Consider the following 22,096-nt stretch of genomic DNA (forward strand, 5'->3'; position numbering starts at 1 on the left):
AACACAGCATAGCCTGCTCACATCTCATAATACTAAAACCAGTTTTCTTTGATTGAACTCCAATATTAATACTCCTGAGACAGTATATTAGTTTAGAGACTTCCTAAGTAGAAACACTGCAATCTATATGCACAAAGCTTGACGTTCCCATTTGTTGTGACATCATTTTTGTAATTTATAATGGGAATATTCTGATACTTAGGAGTTATTTGAATAGGAAAGGAGAATGAGAACTTGATCTTTAATACTGCTGTTGGCACAGTTACGCTAGTGTTGATTTGGATGCAAAGACTGGATAAAACTAGGTTATGGGTAAATATTCCATTTAGAATTTTGGCTTATGATATCAAGTAATTTTGTGCCATTAATAGGAGCCCAAACCTGAAAGCTGAAGGCTTTAATTCTCATTAATGTTTTTAAACTAAACATTTCTTTCCTAGCTTATGAGATAATTTAGTGTTCATTTTATATGAAAGAAGGCTAGCACAGGCTTTGTGCTACTGAACTATGGCTGAAGTACCATAATCCTGTCCTTGCAGCACTTCATATATTCCCCTTCTGATCCTAGAATCAGGATGAAAGTATTAACACAATTTCATAAGGTGTTTTGCAGCATTAAGATGTCCTAGGCTTTTCTGAACTCTGTGCAGTCAATTAGTGCTAATTTCAAGTATTTGAAATATCAGAGCAAAAATAAAATGTTAACTAAATGAATTACATTTCTGTTTCAGAAAATGCTTCCTTCCCTATCAAAAAAAAAAAAAAGCTGTTAAAATATTGAAGAGAAACAAAGCTCTAAACAACTTCTATTTGCCCACAACATTCTCCTGCAATCAACAATGGTATCAAGAAGGTCAAGACTTCAAGACTGTTCTCACATCAAACAAAATCAGTTCAGAGCTGTGATGGAGTATCAGAATCCTAGACAGCTACAAATCAAGCAGTACACACAATTTCTGTCTTATATCACCATCCAAGAGAAACAGAGCTGAAAGTGTTGCCACAGGTCAACTGAGGTAATCAAAGCTCTTGTGTTGCTCTTAATCAAGAGTGCTGCAGTTCAGTCACCTCGCGATGACGATTCAGTTGATATTCTAAACCAGACCTTGCTCATTTTCATTAAGATTCCTTGACATAATTTCTCAGAGTCTATGATTTTTAAGCTCATTTCTGGAAGACAAAGTTCCAACAAATCAGGCATCCCAGCTTGCTTTCCAAATTTTAAGACAACAACAGATAGGTAATATCCGTTGAGTTGACCCTCTGTAAAGAAGAATGTGATTCTCCATAATTAATCCAAAATGAGTTGATTCTGCCTGTCTGGACAATCCAAGAGAACAATTGGATTTTGCAGTGTAGCATAAAGGTGATTAAAGTGAAGATTTGGTGAAGTGAATTATGGCATGTTAAATTTCGACCTCCTCATCAAAAGCTTTTTGCTGTTTGTGTCTTCTCTTTTGAGGATGGAAATTGGTGTAAACTGAGATAAACCTAGTGATTAGAGTTATCAGGGTGTCCTCTCATTTGTGTCCAGATGAGACCTTAAATAGGATACAAATGGCTCTAATTCTGTAACTCTTTTCTGAAAGTGCTTTATCCAAAATGAATCAAATATCTGTAATTGCTAATGTTGTATAATAAGATGTGTGTTTTAATACAATTGCCTCCTGGTGTATGAAAATCTTTAAATCTAGAGCCAAAAAGAAAATGTATAGTTACTTTTCCAGGGGTTATATTCTGGCTTTATGATATGGTTTAGGGCTCAACACTGAGGTAGCTTTGATTCAATAGCATGACTTGCTTTAGAAATCTAAAAGGAGGAGAAAACAGCTAAGGCTCTTATGTGGTCATTGTGCCATTCAAGAAATGTGGAAACTGTAAAAGACATGTGAAATTACCTACATGTCACAATGGTTTAAGTGGAGTATCAGTTCAGTGCTAATTTAAATGAAAGGGAAATTTTCCAAGGGATGTGAATTCACATCTTAGGCCTCAAACCAGTTTTGAGTTGTTCCTGGGAACCTCTAGGACAGAGCCCCTGTGCCATTAATGTTCTTGTAGTATATAATTCTGTTATAAATCTGCTTTCCTCTCCTTTTATTTTTTTTCCCTTTTTAAAAATAGTCTTGTTGTGTTAATCTTCAAAAGTCGTTTGTGGTATGAGCACTTTAAAATAGTATTATGGTGTTTTAAACTGGATTATTATTAGTTTATTGCATTTTATTTTGGCAGCTGCACTGAGTATATTTTGCTCTCTGGGAAACAATGAACAATAAGCTCCACTCTGCAGTCACTGTACAGGGATAATTGCTGCCAATTTGACTGAAATTTTGCCCGAGAAAAGACTCTTCCCAGTTCTTACTTTTTAAACTAGAAGCAATAACCTACACACTATGAACTGAGAGCTCTCTTTAATTACAAGTTTTCTCAGGATCAATTTTTTTCTGTATATATTTGAGCTGATAATTTTTGAAAAATGTTTTTAAATTAAGTGCTTTATTTTCCTGTGAAATTCTGAAGCTATTTGATAAAAGAACTTCATAGTAACTACTTTCCAGTGTTTTAGAAGTTTGGAATAAATTCACCTTGGGACAGATTAATACTGTTTTGTTGCTAAGGGTTCAGTTTCTCTGTATTTTCTATATTTACAAGGTAAGTGTGGGAACTAAATTATTACACTGTGAAGAGTTTTAAGGGCCATAAATTCAGGCTGTCTTTTCATAGAATAAATTGTAAAAGTTCTAACAAAAAAAAAAAAGTAAAAGGATAAAATAAAATCTCAGATTGTTTCTTTAATATCCCAAACTGGATTCTCTTTTTCCAGCAGAATGAACTGTGCTCTGTGTTTCAAAACTGGCATATCCACAGAGCATTTGAAGTATCCAAAGTTATTAAACAGCAGCCAAATGTAATCAAAGTCAGAGCTGACAATAACAGCACAAAAAAGATCTTTGCTAAGTTTCTGTGCCCTTCATTAAGCCAATAACCTCTAATGTAAGTTGTCTTGCATGCATAAAGTTTGGTTGTAGCTTTTTCTTCCAAACTTAATGTAAATCTTTTTTTTTTTCCCTTTAAATCAAGCTTCTATGAAACTTTTCATCCTTTGCACTCTCTTCCCAAAATGCATGACTTGTTACCACTACAAGTAAGTTGCAGAATTAAGCCCAGCATTGTTTCAGCATCCCACTCCTTCCAAACCAAGCATTGTAAGGTTATGTTTTCCCCATCCTATGATTTCTAGGCACAATCAACACAACACTAAATTGCCTGCAGTGCAGTTACCATGATTGGTAAATTCATTGAGAAGAGCAGATTATTTTTTTTAATTCCCTATTTGATTTTTCTCTGACTAAATATTGATCGTAAAATAGACACATTTGGAATCAATTTTTCTTACCTCTTGTACTCGTTTAGCTGCTGGAGGAGGACTCTGCAAAGCTGAGCCTGAAGGTGGCTGCACAACGAGTGTCCTTGGCAGGCAGCACTGGAGCTCCAGAACCCAAAGACATACCCCATGATGCTGAGGTTTATATTTCAACTGGAGAACCCTTTCTCTGTCCCTTCAAGAAAAAGAAAAAGGTAAAAAAAGCTGCAACCAAACCTGAGAAACTCCAGCAAACAGCTTAAGGAGTGCAATTAAAAAATTATTTTCAGCCTGTCTTTTTGCATGGTTTCACAAAACTAATGTTTACTCATTTACAGCTCAGTAAGAGGATAATGTGCTTAATGAAAGAAAAATCTACTGACAGCCACATTTATTGCCCTTCATTAGCATTGGTACTTAATTTAATATAGATCTGAATAGACATTAGGGAGCCTGCAGGAGGCTAAATGGTGAAAATGTAAAGAGATTATTGAATTTACTGTTTAGTTTCAATGACATCAAACAGACATAATTAATTAGGTTTATTCCACTAGCAAAATCATCCGGAATGTAAGATGGGATTCATTAATGTAATTGCTAAAAACATTTTTGAAAGTTTAATACAGCAATATGGAATATCTACTTTTCTGGGCTTTATTAATTTTTAGATTGTTTGGTAAGACTATGGTTATTTTTTTCTTCTTTCCTTCTCATTCCTTTACCAAAATGGTAATTTTGTTTTGGTTTTTGTCGGGGGTGAAAACTATTTCTGAATCCTCTACAGTTTAGATAGGAATGGAAATGTTTTTCACTGTCATTTTAAGACCATCAAGTACCTTGTGAGATTTTTGCTGCAAATTGTAGCTGTAGCTTAAGTAGGATTCAGTATCAAACTGAAGATACCAGTTGGGTATTTTGGGAAACTATTAATTCAGCCAGAATTTGTGATAAAGAGCTTTTAATTGATACAATCTAAGCTATTCTAAAAAGCAAAATTATTAAGGTAGTGTATGTGTAGGTAGGAATTGACAATTCCAGTGTACAATTGCAACAAGAAATGTAAATAAGATAAATTGTTTAACATAATGTGAAATATTCCATTTTTTTATTGTCTTGTAGGAGCAAAATGTGTGATGTGTTTTTAAAAAGTTAGGGATTGCAAAGAAAACCAAAAGCAAATCCTAATTGTGTATTTTGTTTATCTTTTCTATATAGATTTCTTTGCTCTTTGAGCAATTTTTTTTTCTTATATACTTGCTTTATAAACAAGCCCTTGGTTTGATTTTTCTCCATAGTTTTTTTAATAGCACTTGTTATCTTGAGAAGGATTAGGAGACATTTTATATCTTTCATTATATTTAAATCATTCAAAATTTCCAAATATTCAAACAATCACTATTTGTTTGCAGCTTGATAATATTTACTACAAAGATTTCAAGAAGGTATTGATATCATAGATATCATATATCTATACTATGCTATGATATATATATACACTATGATACTCATTTCTGTCTGGCTAAGAATATGACTACTCTGTAGCTCTCTATACACATCAAATCTAATACTAATTAGTAGATTCTTTATGATGTATGTGCAGTAATGAAATGTTTGCATATTTAAGGAGGTATTTAGTAACTTATGTTACTAAACCTGTGTCTTACAAAGTCAATTTTAGGTATTATAAGGTGGTTTTGATGCTGTAAAAATCATTCAGAGTATGATACAGGTGATCCAGGATGGCTGTAATGAGTGGCCTATATATTCAGTCAAAGGCACAGATCACTGATTTTATTTTGGCAAAAGTGGATGATAAAACTGCTGTTTGTGCTGTAGGAATCATTTCCATGATCCCATTATTGCAGCATTTTTCTAGGGGAATTGCTGTTTGTTACAAAATCTTCACTGGTACATGTATTACAGTTCCTCCATGCTATGACTTGAGTGTTATGATAGATTTTCAAAGTCATTAAATGAGTCTTCCTTTTTTTTTTTTTCCGTTCTCTCATTTTCCTCTTGCAAGCCAAGTTCAAAACAAAAACTTCTGTGCTTTGTCTGCATATCTTTGGCTGTGTTTCATTGTGACATGCACTGCTGTTCTTTTAGCACCAAAATGTTGGCACACATTACTGAAAATTTCACACCATCTCTTGCTGGATCAGCAAGCTTAACCTACCAAAATCTGGTGTTGTTGAATGGTTTTTGACTGATAATCAATCTTTTTGCTGCTCGACAGTTGTTGCTGGGACACAGACTAGAGCAGGTGGCAGATGTGCCTTGTCTTTTGAGAAAAGAAAGAGTAGGTGAGCTTGGGCACAGAGTAACATATTGTGTGTCCATTAAAAGGGTAAGTATAACAGGAAAAAGTCACTGCTATAAGTAGAAAAGCCACCAATACCAGAAAATAGGCCTTTTAACACCCCTGTTTGCAAGTTTAATAGAAATAGAAAATGACAGTTCACAGTGTACAATTCCATGTGCTCAAAAATCAGAACTGATGTTAAAACATCGATGAATTCTTTGTATTACATTTCACAGTACTTTTTTTTTTTTAATTTGTGCATGGTATGAATGATAATGAACAGATTTTTAGAAAGCTATGGTAGATTGAAGATTAGGTTTTAGAAATGTATTGAGGTGCACAGGACATATTTGGTATTTTCTTTCTCTAGCCCAAGATTGGGAAGAGAGCATAGAGCAGTGTGACTTAACAATCTGAACATACTGGTGGCTACATCTGAGACCTTAGTGCACAGATAACAAGGTCAAATGTCAGTAGCAAATCTTCTTTGCATGGGAATAGAAGATCAGTGACCTAGTGTAAAGCCCTAACATTGCAAATATGTACAAGTGATGCCATGGAAATCAGAGGGAATTTTTACATGTGTAATTAAACATAAATATTTGCAAGCCCAACAGTTTTGTATGAATTTATATTTTAAGTAGTGTGTGAGTCACAAAGTCTGTCAGAACTGTATCATTTTGAGATGCTTTCATTGCTTCCAGTGGCATAAATACCTGGATAAAATATAACTCCCAGTGATGCTGATGTCTTGATTTATTGGGATTTATCCACCTTCTCATCTTTGTGGCATACTGAAATTTAACTTGAGGTTTGGATGAAGTCAGTCAGGATTGAAACAAGGGGGAAGGATTCAAACATGAAGTGACAAATGGCATAATTGGGGATAAAAATGGGAAGTCATTGGTTCTAATACGATTCAGTATTTGCAACAAATGCAGGTGAATAGGGTGCCATTCCAACAGGAGCTCAGCAGACAAAACCACAGCAAGGCACAAGCAGTTAAAAGATAATTCTGTTGTGGAACTAGTATGTTGCAGAGCTGTACCAAAGAGCTCATTCTCTGTAGTTGTTGTTCTGCCATGTCATTTGCTGATGGTCACTGATCACATCGAATTCCTAGTCCATTGGAGATGTGGGAGAACACACAGCTCAGTATTTATCTGCAGACAGCTACCTAATTTCAAAATATAGTAGGTGTTTTTATTTATTCTTTTCATCCCTCTTGTTCTCTGCCAGCTTTTATTGTACCTCCACACCTCTTTGCAACTGAATTTCTGGTGTCCCCAGTGTATTGCTTCATACTTTCTTCATTAGCAACCAATTTCTTAAACTGATACTAATTTAGTTCTATTGAATTTAATTGCAATGACTTCAGCAACTTTGTGCCTAATAAAATAATCAATTGGCTATCACTCCTGCATAAAAAATATACATTTTATCAGTCATGCTATTGTGAAAAAAATGGCTTCATCTACACTTGATCTTCCATTCAGTAACTTTTTAGTTTCTGTGGTTCCCACTTGCCTTGATCTTGCCTCAGATTCTGACTGTCTTTTCTGCAAAGAGTAAGTGTCAGTGAAATGATGAATTCTTTCCATTCTAACCATTGACTGATTTGGAAATGTTTAAATTCCAGGCAGCATTTTAAAGAATACAGGGCTTTTCTTCATCAACACCTAAAAATTAAACTTGCAGCATTTTATTCTTCAGAAAAGATGAATTTGCTCTATGAACTTGAAAATAATACACTTTCTTACAGATTTTTCTGTAAGTATTGTCTGTTGTTATTTTAGTGCATTTGTACTGGGATTTTGATCCGCAAAAGGAATTTGCTGTAACAAATATTCAGAAAATATTCATTATTTCAGTGCATTTGTACTGGGATTTTGATCTGCAAAAGGAATATGCTGTAACAAATATTCAGAAAATATTCAGAAATATGTAACTCAGGAGCCTATCCTTCTGTCAACTGAGTGATGGAATTTTGGGTTGGCAGCCAAAAAGTCTGAACATTTCCCTCAGTCTCTATATGTTCTTATACTGCAGAGTTGCTATAGTCACTTCTGGACTTGTCTTGTTCCTTCTCTTTGACATTTACAACTGTTTAATCCCCAAATAGTTTTATATTTACTTGAGTGTAAATAAGGTAAGAATTAATATGAAATTCCATGTACAAATGTTAATTGCTGCTTTTTAACTCAACACCAAATTTTTTATTCTTCAAACAGTTATCATTTGCTTCTGGACTTCTCAAGTAGAATCATAAAGATTTTTACTTAATTTCTGATATTGATTCAGTTACACATCAGCTGTTTTAATTGCTAATCATTGACATACTTTCAATTATTACCCAAAGTAAAATGTCACTTCCTTTTTTGAGAGGAATTTTACCATGATTTCTGTAAAGTAAATTCTACATTTCAGATTCTTATCACACAACAAAAAAAAAGCAGTGAAAAGCATTGATCATTCATCAACGGACCTAAATTTTGATTTGTGTTTTGGGCAAAGCATATAGAAGTATTTTCACAATTTGTGGCCCTTTTTTAGTTTAAATGGACACTAATGCCATGACCTATTTCTCTTAGGAGTTCATAGCAAAGTTGGGGGTGAGGGGATGAAATATGTTGATTGGCAGAGAAGATGGGATGTTTGTAGTTTTAATCAAATCTACTATTAAGGCATACTTCAAATAATATGTCAGACTAGTGTTAGTGAGTTTAAAATCTAATGACAACTGCTGTCATTAGTAGTTAAATATAGCCATTGTGCCTGTGGCAATAAATGATGACACTTCAGAACATGCAGAAACAAAAAACTCTCAAGTATTTAAAGAACAGGGACTGACTGTAAACTTAGTTAAACACAGGAATGTGACCTGGGCACAATATGTTTCCCAAATACAGAGGCATCTGGAATGTGAGCAGAGGACATAATTGAATGGAACATTGTGTGGTTACTATTAGAGTTTAAATTTTAGGAAACTTGGGCCTTTCTTCCTATTTTGTAAATATTTATCAGGGAGTGTCCTGCTTATTATGTTAACACTTATTTGTATTGCTCCATAAGGTGTATTTCAGATTCATGTCTCTGTTACTGTTCTGGCCCTTTAAAATGTATTATTCAATTATTTTTTTTGAGTCTTAAAAAGTAGGAACTGAGAAAAATTATCTTCTGCTTTTAATAGATGGAAGTTGTTTTTTTCCAGACAATAAGTTTGGATTCATGAAGTTATGAAGTTTGTTCATGGCTTTGGTTGGTATTTAATTCTAGCAAGGTGAAGAAAGAGAAAAGTTAAAGCAAGAAATGTCTGAGTACACAGGCATAACACAATATAGGCCATACAACTTCAGTGTGTTTGTAATACCATCTGCTAGTCCCTTTAAACCTCTAAGTTTATTCCTTTTTATTATCATTTGAAGAGAGTCTTTTGCAACTCTGTAAACGTTTAGACAATGTCAGTAGAAAGGAATTGTGACTCAAAGGGAGAAGTGTTGGGACAATAAGCAAACTGAATTTTGAAATAAGTTCACTGTAGCAGGACATGGATGTGACATACAAACCTGGGCTCAGGTCATGAGCAGTACAGTCCTCACATAGGAGAATGGCAAATGAAGATTTTAGTGCTCTGTGAATGTATATTGTTATTTTACAAGTGCCATTCTTAATTTCTAATAGTGAACCTCTATGTCATGGTATCATTAAGACAAAATTAAGATACTTGGCATATGAGTTTGAACTGTACTTCTGCTCTCTAGAACTGCTTAAAGATTTACAGCCACCTTAACTAGCAGCAGCAATGTTACTCTGTATTTGGGGTGTGTTGCTTCCATTTAGGAAATTTATTCTCTTTATCCACAATTCTCAGTGCAATGTCAACTTGCTGAGCTAATCTTCACTTTTTGTGCCAAATTATTGACTAGTGTTGCTGATCTTGTTTCAATAATTTCAACATCTCACATTAAGTATAATACCAAGCATATAATTTAATTTTTGAAAACTAAGGTAAATTCTGGTGTAAAAACGTATGAAAAAGGTTTGTAGAAAAAACTAGGTTTAAGATTTGTAAATTTGCAGTGTCAAGCATACAAAACTAGGTTGAGATTTGTAAATTTGCAGTGTCAAGCACTGAGTGTTAACTTAGCAGTTAACAAATTATGGTATGTTGTGTTGGTAGTAGCTGGTACAACTGTCTGCTACACATGGCAGATTACTAAGAGTCACAGAATAATTTGCCCTGCAAAGGACCTCTGCAGGTCACCCAGTCAAATCTCCTCAACAGGGCTAACTTCAAAGGCAGGACAGGCTGCTTGGGGGGGTTATCCAGCTAAGTTTGGAACATTTCTAAAGATGCAAACTCCCCAGCCTCCCTGGGTAAGCCATGCCACTGCTTGTCAATTTTTGCCAATTTCCCCCTTATATTGAGTGGAGTTTTCCCATGCTGCAGCTGTGACTGTTTCCTTCTGTCCTTTTACCATGCTCCTTTGAGAAATCTCTTGCTCTGTCTCTCCCATAGCTTCTCTTTAGGTAGTTGAAAATTGCCATTAGACCTCTCCTGCTTTTTCTCCATGATCTCTTAACTTCTCCTTGTACATAATGCTCTGCATTCCCAGCTCTGAAAATGGATGAAATCCACTCGTTGTGTTGAAGTGATGGTAGTAGGTCCTTGTAGATGATCTGAGTATTTAACCAACACGAGAAGGACTTATATGTCAAACAGCAACTCTGGTTTTTTTTCTTAGTGTAGTTGTTAGAGCATATCCTCTCCCTACAAATCTTCTACTTTTCATTGTCCACATTTGCTCTATTTCTGCTACTTATCCTAGTCACAAAAAGACAGCAAAATATTTTTAGCAGGGCTAGAAATGTAGTTCCAATTTCCCATCGTATCACTTCTGTGTGTGTAACTTCTGTTCTAGCATCAGTGTGAAGCATAGGGTTAGGTTTGCAACAGCCACTAAGAAATCCTGAAGAAAGGAATGAAGCTGAAATCTCCTCTGATGCCTCTGCTTAAACACCTTGTTTAGACATTGTGTAAGACCTTGCCCTGGTTCCAAATAACTACTCTGTTATCAGTGATCTGTAAAGTCAGATTCCCATGGAGGTTCTTTCTTTCTTCCCCCAGGAATTTTTCATTATTGCTGCACAGGCCAATAGCAACAGGAGAGACCTCAGTCCAGCCTGAAAAGTGGAGATTGTGAACACTCTCCTGGGTGTTGTGAAACATGGAACTGAATCTCTCAAACTGAGAAGGCTAGAGAATCTGATCTCCCTCTATCCAGGTAGTACAACACTTGGCTACTGTATAAATGAGATTTACTACTATTCTCCAGGTTGTTTTTTGATTTAAATGCTCATGTCTGTTTTACTTCATGATGAACTCAGTACTACCTGTTTTTGTCTCTGCTTTTAGTATATTCAGTGAGGGAATTTTGCTTGGAGGTTTCTGGGTTGTGAGCATCAAAAGAGCAGTAGCTGCTCAGTTTATTAAATCAGATAGGATCATGGTAGCATAAGGATGCACAGAAGTGTCAATGTACAGATAATTTCAGGTGGGAAGGGTAATTTATTGCTGAAATAAGGGAAAACAAGGGCACCCAAGAACCTGACTTTGTGCTGCTCTGAAATGGCAGCAGTTTATTCATTACCATGTAGTTCCTGCTCTCCATACACATAACAACCTCATTGACAACTTGTTCAGTCAAGGTTGGGAACAAATAGTCAGGCTTCACATTTTTGGCTATCCAGATTCCTAGAGGGCTTTTTCCTACTGTGCTTGAAGCTTTCTTGAAGGTTTAGACTATTGAATACAGATGAGCTTGACCTTCAGAACAATTCTCCAGCCAGCCTTAAGGGGTACTGTGGGTGGAACCTTAAAGGATGGACAAAATTTTTCTTTATCACATTCTTTGTCTTAGGCAGTTGTCATTTTCCTAAATTCTCCTTTAGGCATCTACTTGTTCTTATCATTCATTGCCAAGTGATGTCTAAGTTTCACCTTCTGTCATCTTTGATTACAATCTCTATCAGCTGCCACTTCTTTTCCAAGTACCACATTGCTCAGGAGGAAACCAAACTACACTTAGTGTGGTGTAGTCTGGCCTAGCTCTAGTCTGTGCAGTGGACTTTTGGAAGGGCTTTAGATACATCCCTGGAGCACATCCAGTGGTTTAGTTTCATCCAAAGGATGTCAGCCTGAAAGCTTTGAAACTGCTCCTTGTTATACATCAAAGTACATTAAGTGGAAGTTTTAGGTTCCTCACTTAAAAGCTGCAGTTGTTGTTTGAGCTGATGTAGGTGCACTCCTGTGGAAGAAAACAAAACACTATTTTTCATTCAAATGTAAATTTGAAATTCACTTGTTGAGAAGTAAGTTTGGTTCAAAACCCTTACTGGATTGATAACTTATCACTTCACATTCTCAGTCCTGGTGAGTTAATGTAGCTGTACTGGATTCAGTAAGTTATTTAATTTGAATCTAATCCATGGACATGAGGATGCAGTGTGAAGTTGGACAGTCACTAAAGATATTTAGTTGGGAAATTAAACCACGGTTTAATAACAATCAAACTGATTGCCAATATTAATGCAGATGAGAAGATAAATTTTATGTTCTCTCAGAACTTTAAATTGCTATCGAAGGCTCAGCCACTTATATTTTTAGTGGATTTAGAGACATTTATTGACATAATCAACACATGCTTTATATTTTATAATACTGTGGTCTCATGATATAAAGACTTGTGAATTGAAGCCAATTTTCAAAAGAACTGTCATGCATCTAACGTAATCCAACTGTAATAATAGCAGTGTGAGGCTTACATTTTCAAAATTATGTGTATAGACACATTCCATTAACATTAATGGCAGTTACAAGGCTAAGGATCAAATTTTTCCTGAGTTAATCCTCTAACTCCCACTGATTTTAGTGATCTTAGATTACTAAATAATTTTTAAAGACCTTCAGCCCCTAAGTTTTTAAATATATCCAGCTCAGACTGAATTGTTTTCAGTCCAATGGGTATGTTTATTGGCACAGTTTTGATCTGTAGCTGGATAGCTACTGATTATATTTCTGCATGCAACGTGCAACAATCTCCTTTGAAGATTTAATTGGAAGTGCATTTTGTGCACAGGCAATACACCATTTAGAGGTCATTTTCTAGTGTTTGGAAAAAGAGTAAAACTAACAGTCGAAGTGAAATAAAAATGTCATTTGTACCATGCACTGTCATATATGGAACTCAACATACAAAGGACTCAGGTTGAATTTTTCGGAAGCCAAAGAAATGAAAGGCATTTCATTTTTGTAGGTGAGAAGTGAAATGTTCCTCTCTGCTCACTGATAGAGGCATGCTAAGGTGAATTTTAATTATGACTAAATTGTGGTATTACTCTTTCATACCCTGAACATCTGTTCCCTTCAGGAGCGATGATTTATGCAGGCTATCACTGCAGACAGCTTGCTACAGCTTATGTCACGCTTAGGAGGAAGCTGGTGGGAGTATTCCAGAGAATACCACGTCTAAGTGGACACAGCCCAGGGTGTATTTTTAAGGTAACAGAGAAAGAGGAGCATGATGAGTCCATTTTCAGTTTTGAAGCCAAATATTGACTTTCCTTTTTTTTTTTTTCCTTCCTTTTTCCTTTCAGACTGTCTGTCATTAATGAAGAAAGTCTCTTGGACAGTGAGTGGCCTGGTCCTTCATAGTGGTGTCAGGCAAAAGGAAACCAAAGTTGTCATTGTTAACTGCATGTAGAAAATTCTTGAGAACACCTCGGAGAGAATTTCTGTGTTAAGGAAATGCACAGGGCAGGATTAGCATCACAGAATGAAATTGAGAAGGTAACCTTTGTTTGTTAGCATGTTTGAGTGAATGCATCTCCCAAGTACCTTCATTGTTGCTGCAGTTGTATAGTTTTTGTCTAACTATAGAGGATTCTTCTTAAAAAGCAGGCAAACAAATCCCCAAAATTACGAAGCCTTGGGGTTCAACAAAGCAGGTTATATACATGTTCAGGTTAGATAGGAGGAATTTTACTTCTCTGTTCCCTCTTCCCTAAATTCCCCCCTGATCTTTAATCTTCCCCTAGTAGCCACTTTGATTCTGATTATGCCTATGTCTTCTCCTACTTTGTTATGTACTAATGCATAGTACATGATCTGGAGATTTATTACCAAGAAAGATTATTTCTAAGATTACTTGAGGTGTATTTGCAAATTCAGCCAGTTCTGATTTGGTTAGATCATGTAAAGACTCAGTAGTTAAAATGCCTGAAAAGATATGACACAGTAACCATATAACAACATAGTTTAAAGTTCTGCTAGATACAAGAGTCTTTTTTTTCCTCCATAAGGCATTTTAACATTTTCTTGCCAATTCAGTAGGTTTTGGAAGGATTGATATGCTGGTTTTGTTTTCAGATAAGTCTTGAAGGACATGGGTTTGTCCCAAAACAAGTATGGCAGATATGCTTTATACCACCTGACTTCTGTTATTAGCTTGTCATATGTTTGAAATAAGTTGTTAAGAATAAATTTTAAATGGTTTTCAAACCTAGGATTGATTCATAATATGGAATACTTTGCAAAGATTTCCACAACATGTAAAGAATTTGGAATGCTTGGAATATTAGCCTTCAGCCCTCCCTGAAATTTGTGGGTTTGCTTTGTTGAGTTTTTAAGCCTGTAGGACAATACAATCATTGCAGGTCCCTTCCAACTGAACTATTCTGTTCTGTTCACTGAAGTTTTCATCCACAAAATTAATATCCAGGAGAACTATATAACTACACTTGACACAGTTAATGAAAAGTCATATGTCTGTCAGTTTTCTAATGTTGCCTTTGATAGATATCATCCTGTATTTTGTAATATAAAAATAATTGTATTGCTGTCAACATTGGTGCTAATCTATATCAGGAAATTGCATTCAAATGTGAATAATAACACTTCAGCAGTAAATTTTCTTAGAACTTCTTGTCTAACTCAAACATTCACAATACTTTCAACGTGATGTGGATAATCAAAACACACAGATCAAACTTGTCTGTACATCAGAGCAAAAGAGTTCAGCAAGAATTTTTGAGCACACAGAAATTCAGTGGGTTTATACAGTACTAATCAATCTTTGGGTTTATTTCCACAGGGATGTCTTGACCTAGAATTTTACTTTTTAAACTGACATCCATGATGCCTTATATATATGTGGTCCATTCTTCCAACCAACAGTTCCATGTTTGTCAGTGTTAGAACAGCATTGAAGGTACTGTAATTACAGTTAAAATTGAAAAAATAGAAGAGAAGAAAAGAACCCCAGAAAACTTTACTGATGGTTTGTTTTTTGTCTTATTTTTAATGTTATCTCTCTGGACAGGCAGCACCTCTAAGTTTGGTGTGCAATGTCAGGTGAGGGATGTGTGTTCTATTGAGGTAGGAGATGTGTTTCACATTTGAACGTGCCTATTGTAGTTGGATGTAGATTTTAAAAACAGGGCACATTCCTCTTCAAATTTGCAAGACTCGTAAAATTTTTCTTCACACTTTCTCTCTGTGCTATGAGCACCTTGAACAAGACAGCTTAGGATATCCCCCTGGCTGACCTGAAATAGGAGTGATGGCTGAATAATGTCATTAGTATTTTCCTCTTGCCTCTTCTTTTCAACAGCTCCATGAACAATGAATTTCTGCTGGTCAAAGTATTGCCATTTCTGTCATCAAAAAGTAACTTGTGTGCTATCTTTCTTAGACTTTCTTTCAAAGAATGACAGGTAATTTCACTAGCATCATTTCAGTGACAGTTTCTGCTTTAATCACACAACTCCTATGGTGATGATTCACCTCTTTCATAATTTTGCATTCAGTGAATTGTATTGCACAATATAAAGCAGCTATTGTGTATATTCTCGAGTATTATGATTTCTGCACAAGCTGGAGGGGGGTAAGCTAAATATTCAATAATCAATTCTTTTGTGGTAAGTGTAGCAAGCAAATAATATTTAAAAGAATGCTATCAGGAAATACATGTTTTAAACTGACTGAGCTATGTGGTTTTATGTTACTCAATCTGAAAACCTGGTTCAGCATAAAATCACAGCCGTGGGAGGATTGGGTCTAAAACAATAGCTGCAATGCATGATGAGGACAATCAGAACAGTGTGGACATGGCCAATAAGCATAATTTAGAATTTGGCTGTGAGCACAAGGAATGGCTTGTAATATTCCCAGTTGTGATGGTATATGTGCTGGTTTGGGCTGAAGTGGAGTTGACTTTCTTCCCAGTGGCTTGGATGGGGCTGTGCTTAGGATGTGTGCAGGGCACAGGGTTGATAATGCAGAGATGTGTTTGGTTTTGCTGAGCAGAGCTCACACAGAGCCAAGGCCTTTGCTGCTTCCCATACTGCCACATGGGGAGACTGGGAGGAGACACAGCTGGGACAGGTGACCCAACCTGACCAAAGGGATATTCCATACCATAGCACATCATGCTCAGTATATAAAGTGGGAGGAAGAAGGAGGAAGGGGGGACATCTGGAGTGATGGTGTTTGTCTTCCCAAGGAACCATTCCATGTGATGGAGGTTCCTCTCCTGGAGGTGCTGAACACCTCCTGCCTGTGGGAAACAGTGAATTAATTCCTTGTTTTGCTTTGCTTGTGTGTGCAGCTTTTGCTTTCTCTAGTAAACTGTCTTTATCTCAACCCATGAGTTTTTCTAGCTTTTACCCTTCTGATTCTCTCCCCCATCCTGTTGGTGGGGCAGTGTGTGAGCAGCTGCCTGGTTCTTTGTTGCTTGCTGGGGTTAAATCATGACAGTATACAACAAGCCAAAACATGATTATGTTTGTGGTGTGCTACTCTTAAGTTTTCTCAAGGTGAGTTGCTATCTTTGCCAGCAGAATTAAAGTTAAAAATAACTTTTTACTTAGAGTTATTTAGGATTAAACATCTATGTATTTGTATGGTTAATGGGAATCAGAAGGTAAATTAAGCAATTGTGGTATTTCTAGAGTTTAGCATACATTTTTACTAAAAGCATGTAGGCTGTGGTCAAAATATAGTGTTCGCAGGAAAGTTCAGTAGGGGAAATCAAGCAGCACTCAGTGTAATTGAAACATGTGCTGGTTGGCTCTAGACTTTGCATTGCTAAGGAGACTTTGGCTGAAGTCACTGAGAACCTCAGCAAGGTTTGTCTAGTGCTAGCATAAAGGCAGAAGGGAAAAAGATGGAAAAGGAATGGAGTTGTCAAAATGAGTTTTGCAAAATGCATCTTTTCATCATCACTTCCTCTATTTCTCCAGTCTTGCATGGGTTGAAGCCTCCCCAAAACTCTAAATGACAACACTTGTGCATGGACTAGATTGTTGTAGACTTGTTCTATGCTTACATTCATCAAGAAAAATATCAAACAAAGAAGAGAGATTGAAAATCTTCTATGCCCTAGATTGGGTGAAGTGGAACTGAAGTGCTGTATTTCTGTCTTAGTATGGGTATATTCATCACACATACACAGATGTGTACATGCAGTACACTCCTTTCCACTTCTCTTTCATTTAATTCCCTTCCATTTATTTCTTTACTCCTAAATGAAGACCAAGAGTAGCCACTTATTGCCCTGTATTTCTCTTTTGGTCTTAAATCAGTCCAGATTTTAGCTTTGTCTCTGAAATTCAGTCCAAAACCAGATGGAAAACCTATTTGTAAATTTACGTGACCAGAGTGATTCATTCATTCCAAGTTAAACATTCACATGTAATTAAATCACTTTTAAAGATTGTTTTAAAACACAGAAACAAGTTGGTAAGTTTTATTCTGAGCTGGTGAAATTTACCTTGATGAGCTGAGGTAGTACAGGGAAGTCTAGGGAGGTTTGTTACACAAACAGCATTGTGAGCATCGTAGCAAGTTGGATCCTGACAGACATTGCCTTTCTCGTTCTGTGGAGATGCTGAATGTGATTTCTCTCCTGCAGGCCATCACAAGTTGTCACTGCTGGTTGCTGTTGCCTTGTATTTGCTGTGGTCCCACACACTGCTGTTTGCAAAATCCCAAGCTGTGTTGTAATCTCTGGAAATATGTGTCATTCCTGCACATGAATGGATTGAGGAGTAAAACTAAGGCTATTGTAATTCTTTCTGCCTGGAAAATTAATTTTCTACAAAAGACAAGGTTATAATTCTGCATACTGGGTAAAATGTTGCTGAACTCTTTATAGCCTGTCATGCTAATGACTTAATATTTAGATGGTATCATTATTTAGCAGAATGGTCATTTCAGTCCAAGGCTATTTTAACTTTTACATAGCAAGTTACTCAAATCTATTAATTTTCTATGCTGACCTGTTCTGAGCTATTCTAGATTTTATAAAAAAAAAAAAAGAAAGAGATGTGCAGGGTGGAAGAAGTGGAGAAAGAGGCATAAAGTGTATTGGAAAACTCCCAAATGTCCCCTGCAAATGGACCCTATTCAGAATCAGTAAGCGTATGATGAGTGAAGTGGTTTTGAATATCGCCTTTAGATTCCATGCTGTTACAAGGCCAGCCCCGAACATGGCAACTCTTATTTCCACACACAGTACCTCTTCACTCTCAATTTAACCCAAAAATCTGATGAACCCATTACTCCATACTTGATTTCATGGAACAAGGAGTAGATATAGTTACAAATGATCAATCACAAGCCGTGAACCAAAGCAGCAAGGCATTAACAATTCACACCATTTCGGTCCACTTGCTCAAGCAGAAGATGTGCCAGCATATTTAATGCACAGCTACTTCGTTCAGTTCAAGAAAAGACATGACTCATGCTCATTTTAGGAGCTGAGGAGACTTCATAGGTTTTCATGCCTGCTAACCACTGAGGGTTAGAGTTTGCACTTCTAAACAATTAACATAACCAGGTGTTCAGGAAAGGCCAAAGAGAATGGGCAAGTTTTTAAATTAAATTGGGTTCAGGTTAAAAAGAAACGGAAGGATGACCCTAGAAATGGTTCCCACAGCAAAACCAAGTTGTGCTGTATGAATTTGTGGTGTACAATCAACATCTTCTTCAGCAGTATTGGAACATTGTAGACCCCACAGGCATATGCAGCCAGTTTAATGGGATCACTGGAAAAGCAGAACAGCTGTGAAAGATTGCTCTAAGTACAGCAATCGTGTACTTGTCATTCTGTTCAATGGGGGAAAAATCCAAATTTGGGTAGGCATCAGTATTTAAGAAAATGACTGCTAAAGCATTTCTCCTCAGTAGCTTAGGGACAATACAATTTGACATACAGCATGTAAACAAAAGTACAGCAGCTGTTAGATGAGTTTTTGTGGCAGTAAAAACACACTGATGTAATTTAAACAACATAGGAAAATGCATGTTCTCCACCATTCAGTTTCCTTGTATAAACCACAAGTTTGGATAGTCCATGCCAGTTGTCCTGGATGAAGAGCTGAGTTGTGTTTGCTAAGAATAAGCAACATGAAGTGCAGGACATGCTAACACCATCTCATACCCTCTGTGCTACATATATACAGTGTAGAGTGTGTCTTGAAAGTACCTTCAGGGAAAGCCAAGTCCCTAGGAAGTCTAGAAAGAATTTCTAGTAGTTTGGTCATATTGAAAGATGGTTTTCTTCCCATAGAGGAAAAACTGTTGATGATTTATTTCCTGTTATTCTGATACTGTTATTTATTTTACAAATAGATTTTTACCATTTGGTAGCTTGTTTGCTAAGAGAAATAATGTAGAAAACAACTCAGCATAATAGTGCTGTATGTGCTCCAAGAATGTCATGACTTCAAGCAAGAAGAAAGTTAACAAACTGAATTTTAAGGGATTTGTTTTCCTTTTTTTTTTTTTTTTTTTTTAGCCTACTTTGTGATGATTGCAAATTGTCAGAGGGTGGTTTTCCCATTCCTTTACAAATGCTTTCCTTACTTTTTGTGGATACCATACTGAGCTTTGGATTTAATCCATTCTGTCACTCCATTTGATCAACATTGTCCTCTTCTCATTTTCAGTAAGTTTAAAGACAGGACAAAATAAAAAAGCAGATTTTTTTTCTCTCCTATTTGTCACAGTGGCATCATGCCATTATCTCCATCAACTTAAAATCTCTGAGTTTGTTTTAGGGTAAATTTCTTGTCTCTGTTCTTCAGAGGAGTGTAAAATTACACCGCAAAACAATAATTTTTTTCAAGGAAATTCAATGTTTGCCATGTGATGTGAAGGAAAAAATCAATAAGGGGGAGAATAAAACCAATAAAGGTGTATTTACACTGTTCAGCTTAGCTGAGGAGCAAAGATCCTTGAGTACTCTACTTTTATCCATGGCTCACTGTCTGGCAGTGTCCTGCAATGGGAAAAAATACTCAATTAACAAGCAAAATATGCCAATTGGTTCTGATGTAATATTTTAATTCTGAAAAAAAAATGATAAAAGGGATTTTGCCTATCATTTAAAGTATTTTCCATAACTAAAATGGAAAATTTTAGTTGCTCTCTAACCTCCTGAAAGATATATGTGATGAGGAGTTGCTCCTAAACCTCACTAGTTAGCTCATGCACATTCTTTCCAAGGGTCAGTTCTTGCCTTCTCTTGCTACAGTCCTGAAGTAACTCCTCTGAAGTTACTGCCTTGCTTTTCTACCTGTATTCCTTTATCTTTCCAGGGACACATCTTTTGATACTTCAGTGAATGCTTAATAACTTCAATACCATTGATATCTGGAATTTTAATAAGGAGGTCAAAAGAAAGGGGAAAGAGAAGAATAAAAACTATTTGAGCCTATAAATCTGGAAATAATCAGGTTGGGTGTGGAATGAAGCAAATACCACTATGGATAAAATCAGCTGATGTTTATGGAAATGTTTATTGCTTGTAGAAAATTATTTGGGTCTTAGTATGACTGAGTAATTTGGGTGTTAGGCATGTCTGAAAGAGGTGACACTTTGAATCTTTTAACTTCCAACTTAACCTTTCACTTTCCAACTTAACAAGTTAACTTCTAACTTATTTTCCAGGTCTGGGAACTCTCCCTCTCTGGTCCTGAAGGTCACCACCTTCAGAGAAGGTGGATCAGCCTGGTTGCATTATCCTGGTGTTAAAATGATTTGTGGCAAAAGAAGTAATAGTGTTATAATTAGTGTTCAAATGTAACATTCAGTTCCAGGTTGCACACATTTCCTCTCAGCTATGTTTCACTTTGCTTACACACTCAGAAATCAGCACTACTCGTGTTAATCTTAATTTCTGTCATCATTTTCCTATGGTAACTATGTTAAAAGCACTGAGTAAAAAACATTCACTTAATTTACTTGTAAAACTGACTTCGCTGGGATTAGATTTTTATTCTTTTATGTTGTTGGAACTAAGTATGACTATAACCACTCCTTATCACATAACATGAAACACAGATTTAATTCACTCAGTTCTGAAGTAAATTCCCTCTTTCCAGTACTCCTGGTCAGACCTCATTCTAGACATTACATAAATGGGTTTTGTTAACCATCTAGATAATCCTTTAGGTCTAAACAGAACTTTTGTTGTGGTTTTCATTGTTCTTGTATTTGTGTGTTTTCCTGAACTGAGGTTGGACAGTCCTGTAAATATCACAGTAACATTGGAGCTCCAGTGAGGTTTAAAAAACTAAATTTTAATGGCAGAAAAGGCATTTTAAGCTAAGTGTGTAGGATGGAAGTAGGTGCAAGGTGCATACTACATGGAAGCTCTCAGGGGTGTTTATTTGAGAACAGACGAAATTACTGACTACATGATAAAATTTGATCAGGAAATTGTGGAAGACTTGGATTTTAACATGATTTTTTTAAAAAGTAATGCCTTCCACAATAACAAACACACAGTTTGACTTAACCATGTGCTTAAATCATCCTTAAAATCCCCTGACTTTAGCAGAGGCAAAGCAGTCTGTTGCATGATTACCTATTTCTTTACCCGTGAAGATTGATTTAGCTATATGATAAGCTCCTTCTTTATCTGTCCAAAAGTCTCCAGTTATTAAAGAACTGGCATATGAAAGTTTCTTAACTAAGGTCTTAGTTCAGGCTCTGTTCTCACAGCTGAGTGAGCAGCTATTGAGGCTAAATATTTGCCATCTCCAAATGGAAGGTATGTTTCCTATTCTAATAGAATACATAAAGTGTAATTCACAGTCCTCTAGTGGTTTTTTTCCTTACAAAATCTGAATTTCTTTGTTAGTATTTATGCACCTGGGAAATCCAACACTTAGACCCATATAGCTAATATGAATCTTTATGACCATAGATTGACTAGATGGAAAAGTTATGCATACAATTTTATTTGCTTTGTTCATAAATGTGCTTGATACAGTTTATGTGGTTTTAAATTTGTTATTATGCATTACTAGTAAAACAAGATTTTGGTGGCGTTTGGCTTTCCCCCCTTCCCTTTCCCCCCTTC

At 36.0% G+C, this 22,096-nt stretch overlaps 1 protein-coding gene across 1 annotated transcript; it reads left to right on the top strand.

Moving 5' to 3' along the window:
- Positions 1-839: 839 nt before the first annotated feature.
- DCDC1 (doublecortin domain containing 1) lies at positions 840-13,429 on the top strand. The gene is given in 6 exon segments (XM_009083867.1): positions 840-873; positions 876-919; positions 922-1,016; positions 3,082-3,145; positions 3,415-3,571; positions 13,317-13,429. Coding segments are annotated over 6 exon segments (507 nt in total).
- The last annotated feature ends 8,667 nt before the right edge of the window (positions 13,430-22,096 follow it).

The sequence above is a fragment of the Acanthisitta chloris genome, unplaced genomic scaffold (genome assembly GCF_000695815.1).
Source record: "Acanthisitta chloris isolate BGI_N310 unplaced genomic scaffold, ASM69581v1 scaffold6411, whole genome shotgun sequence".
NCBI lineage: Eukaryota > Metazoa > Chordata > Aves > Passeriformes > Acanthisittidae > Acanthisitta > Acanthisitta chloris.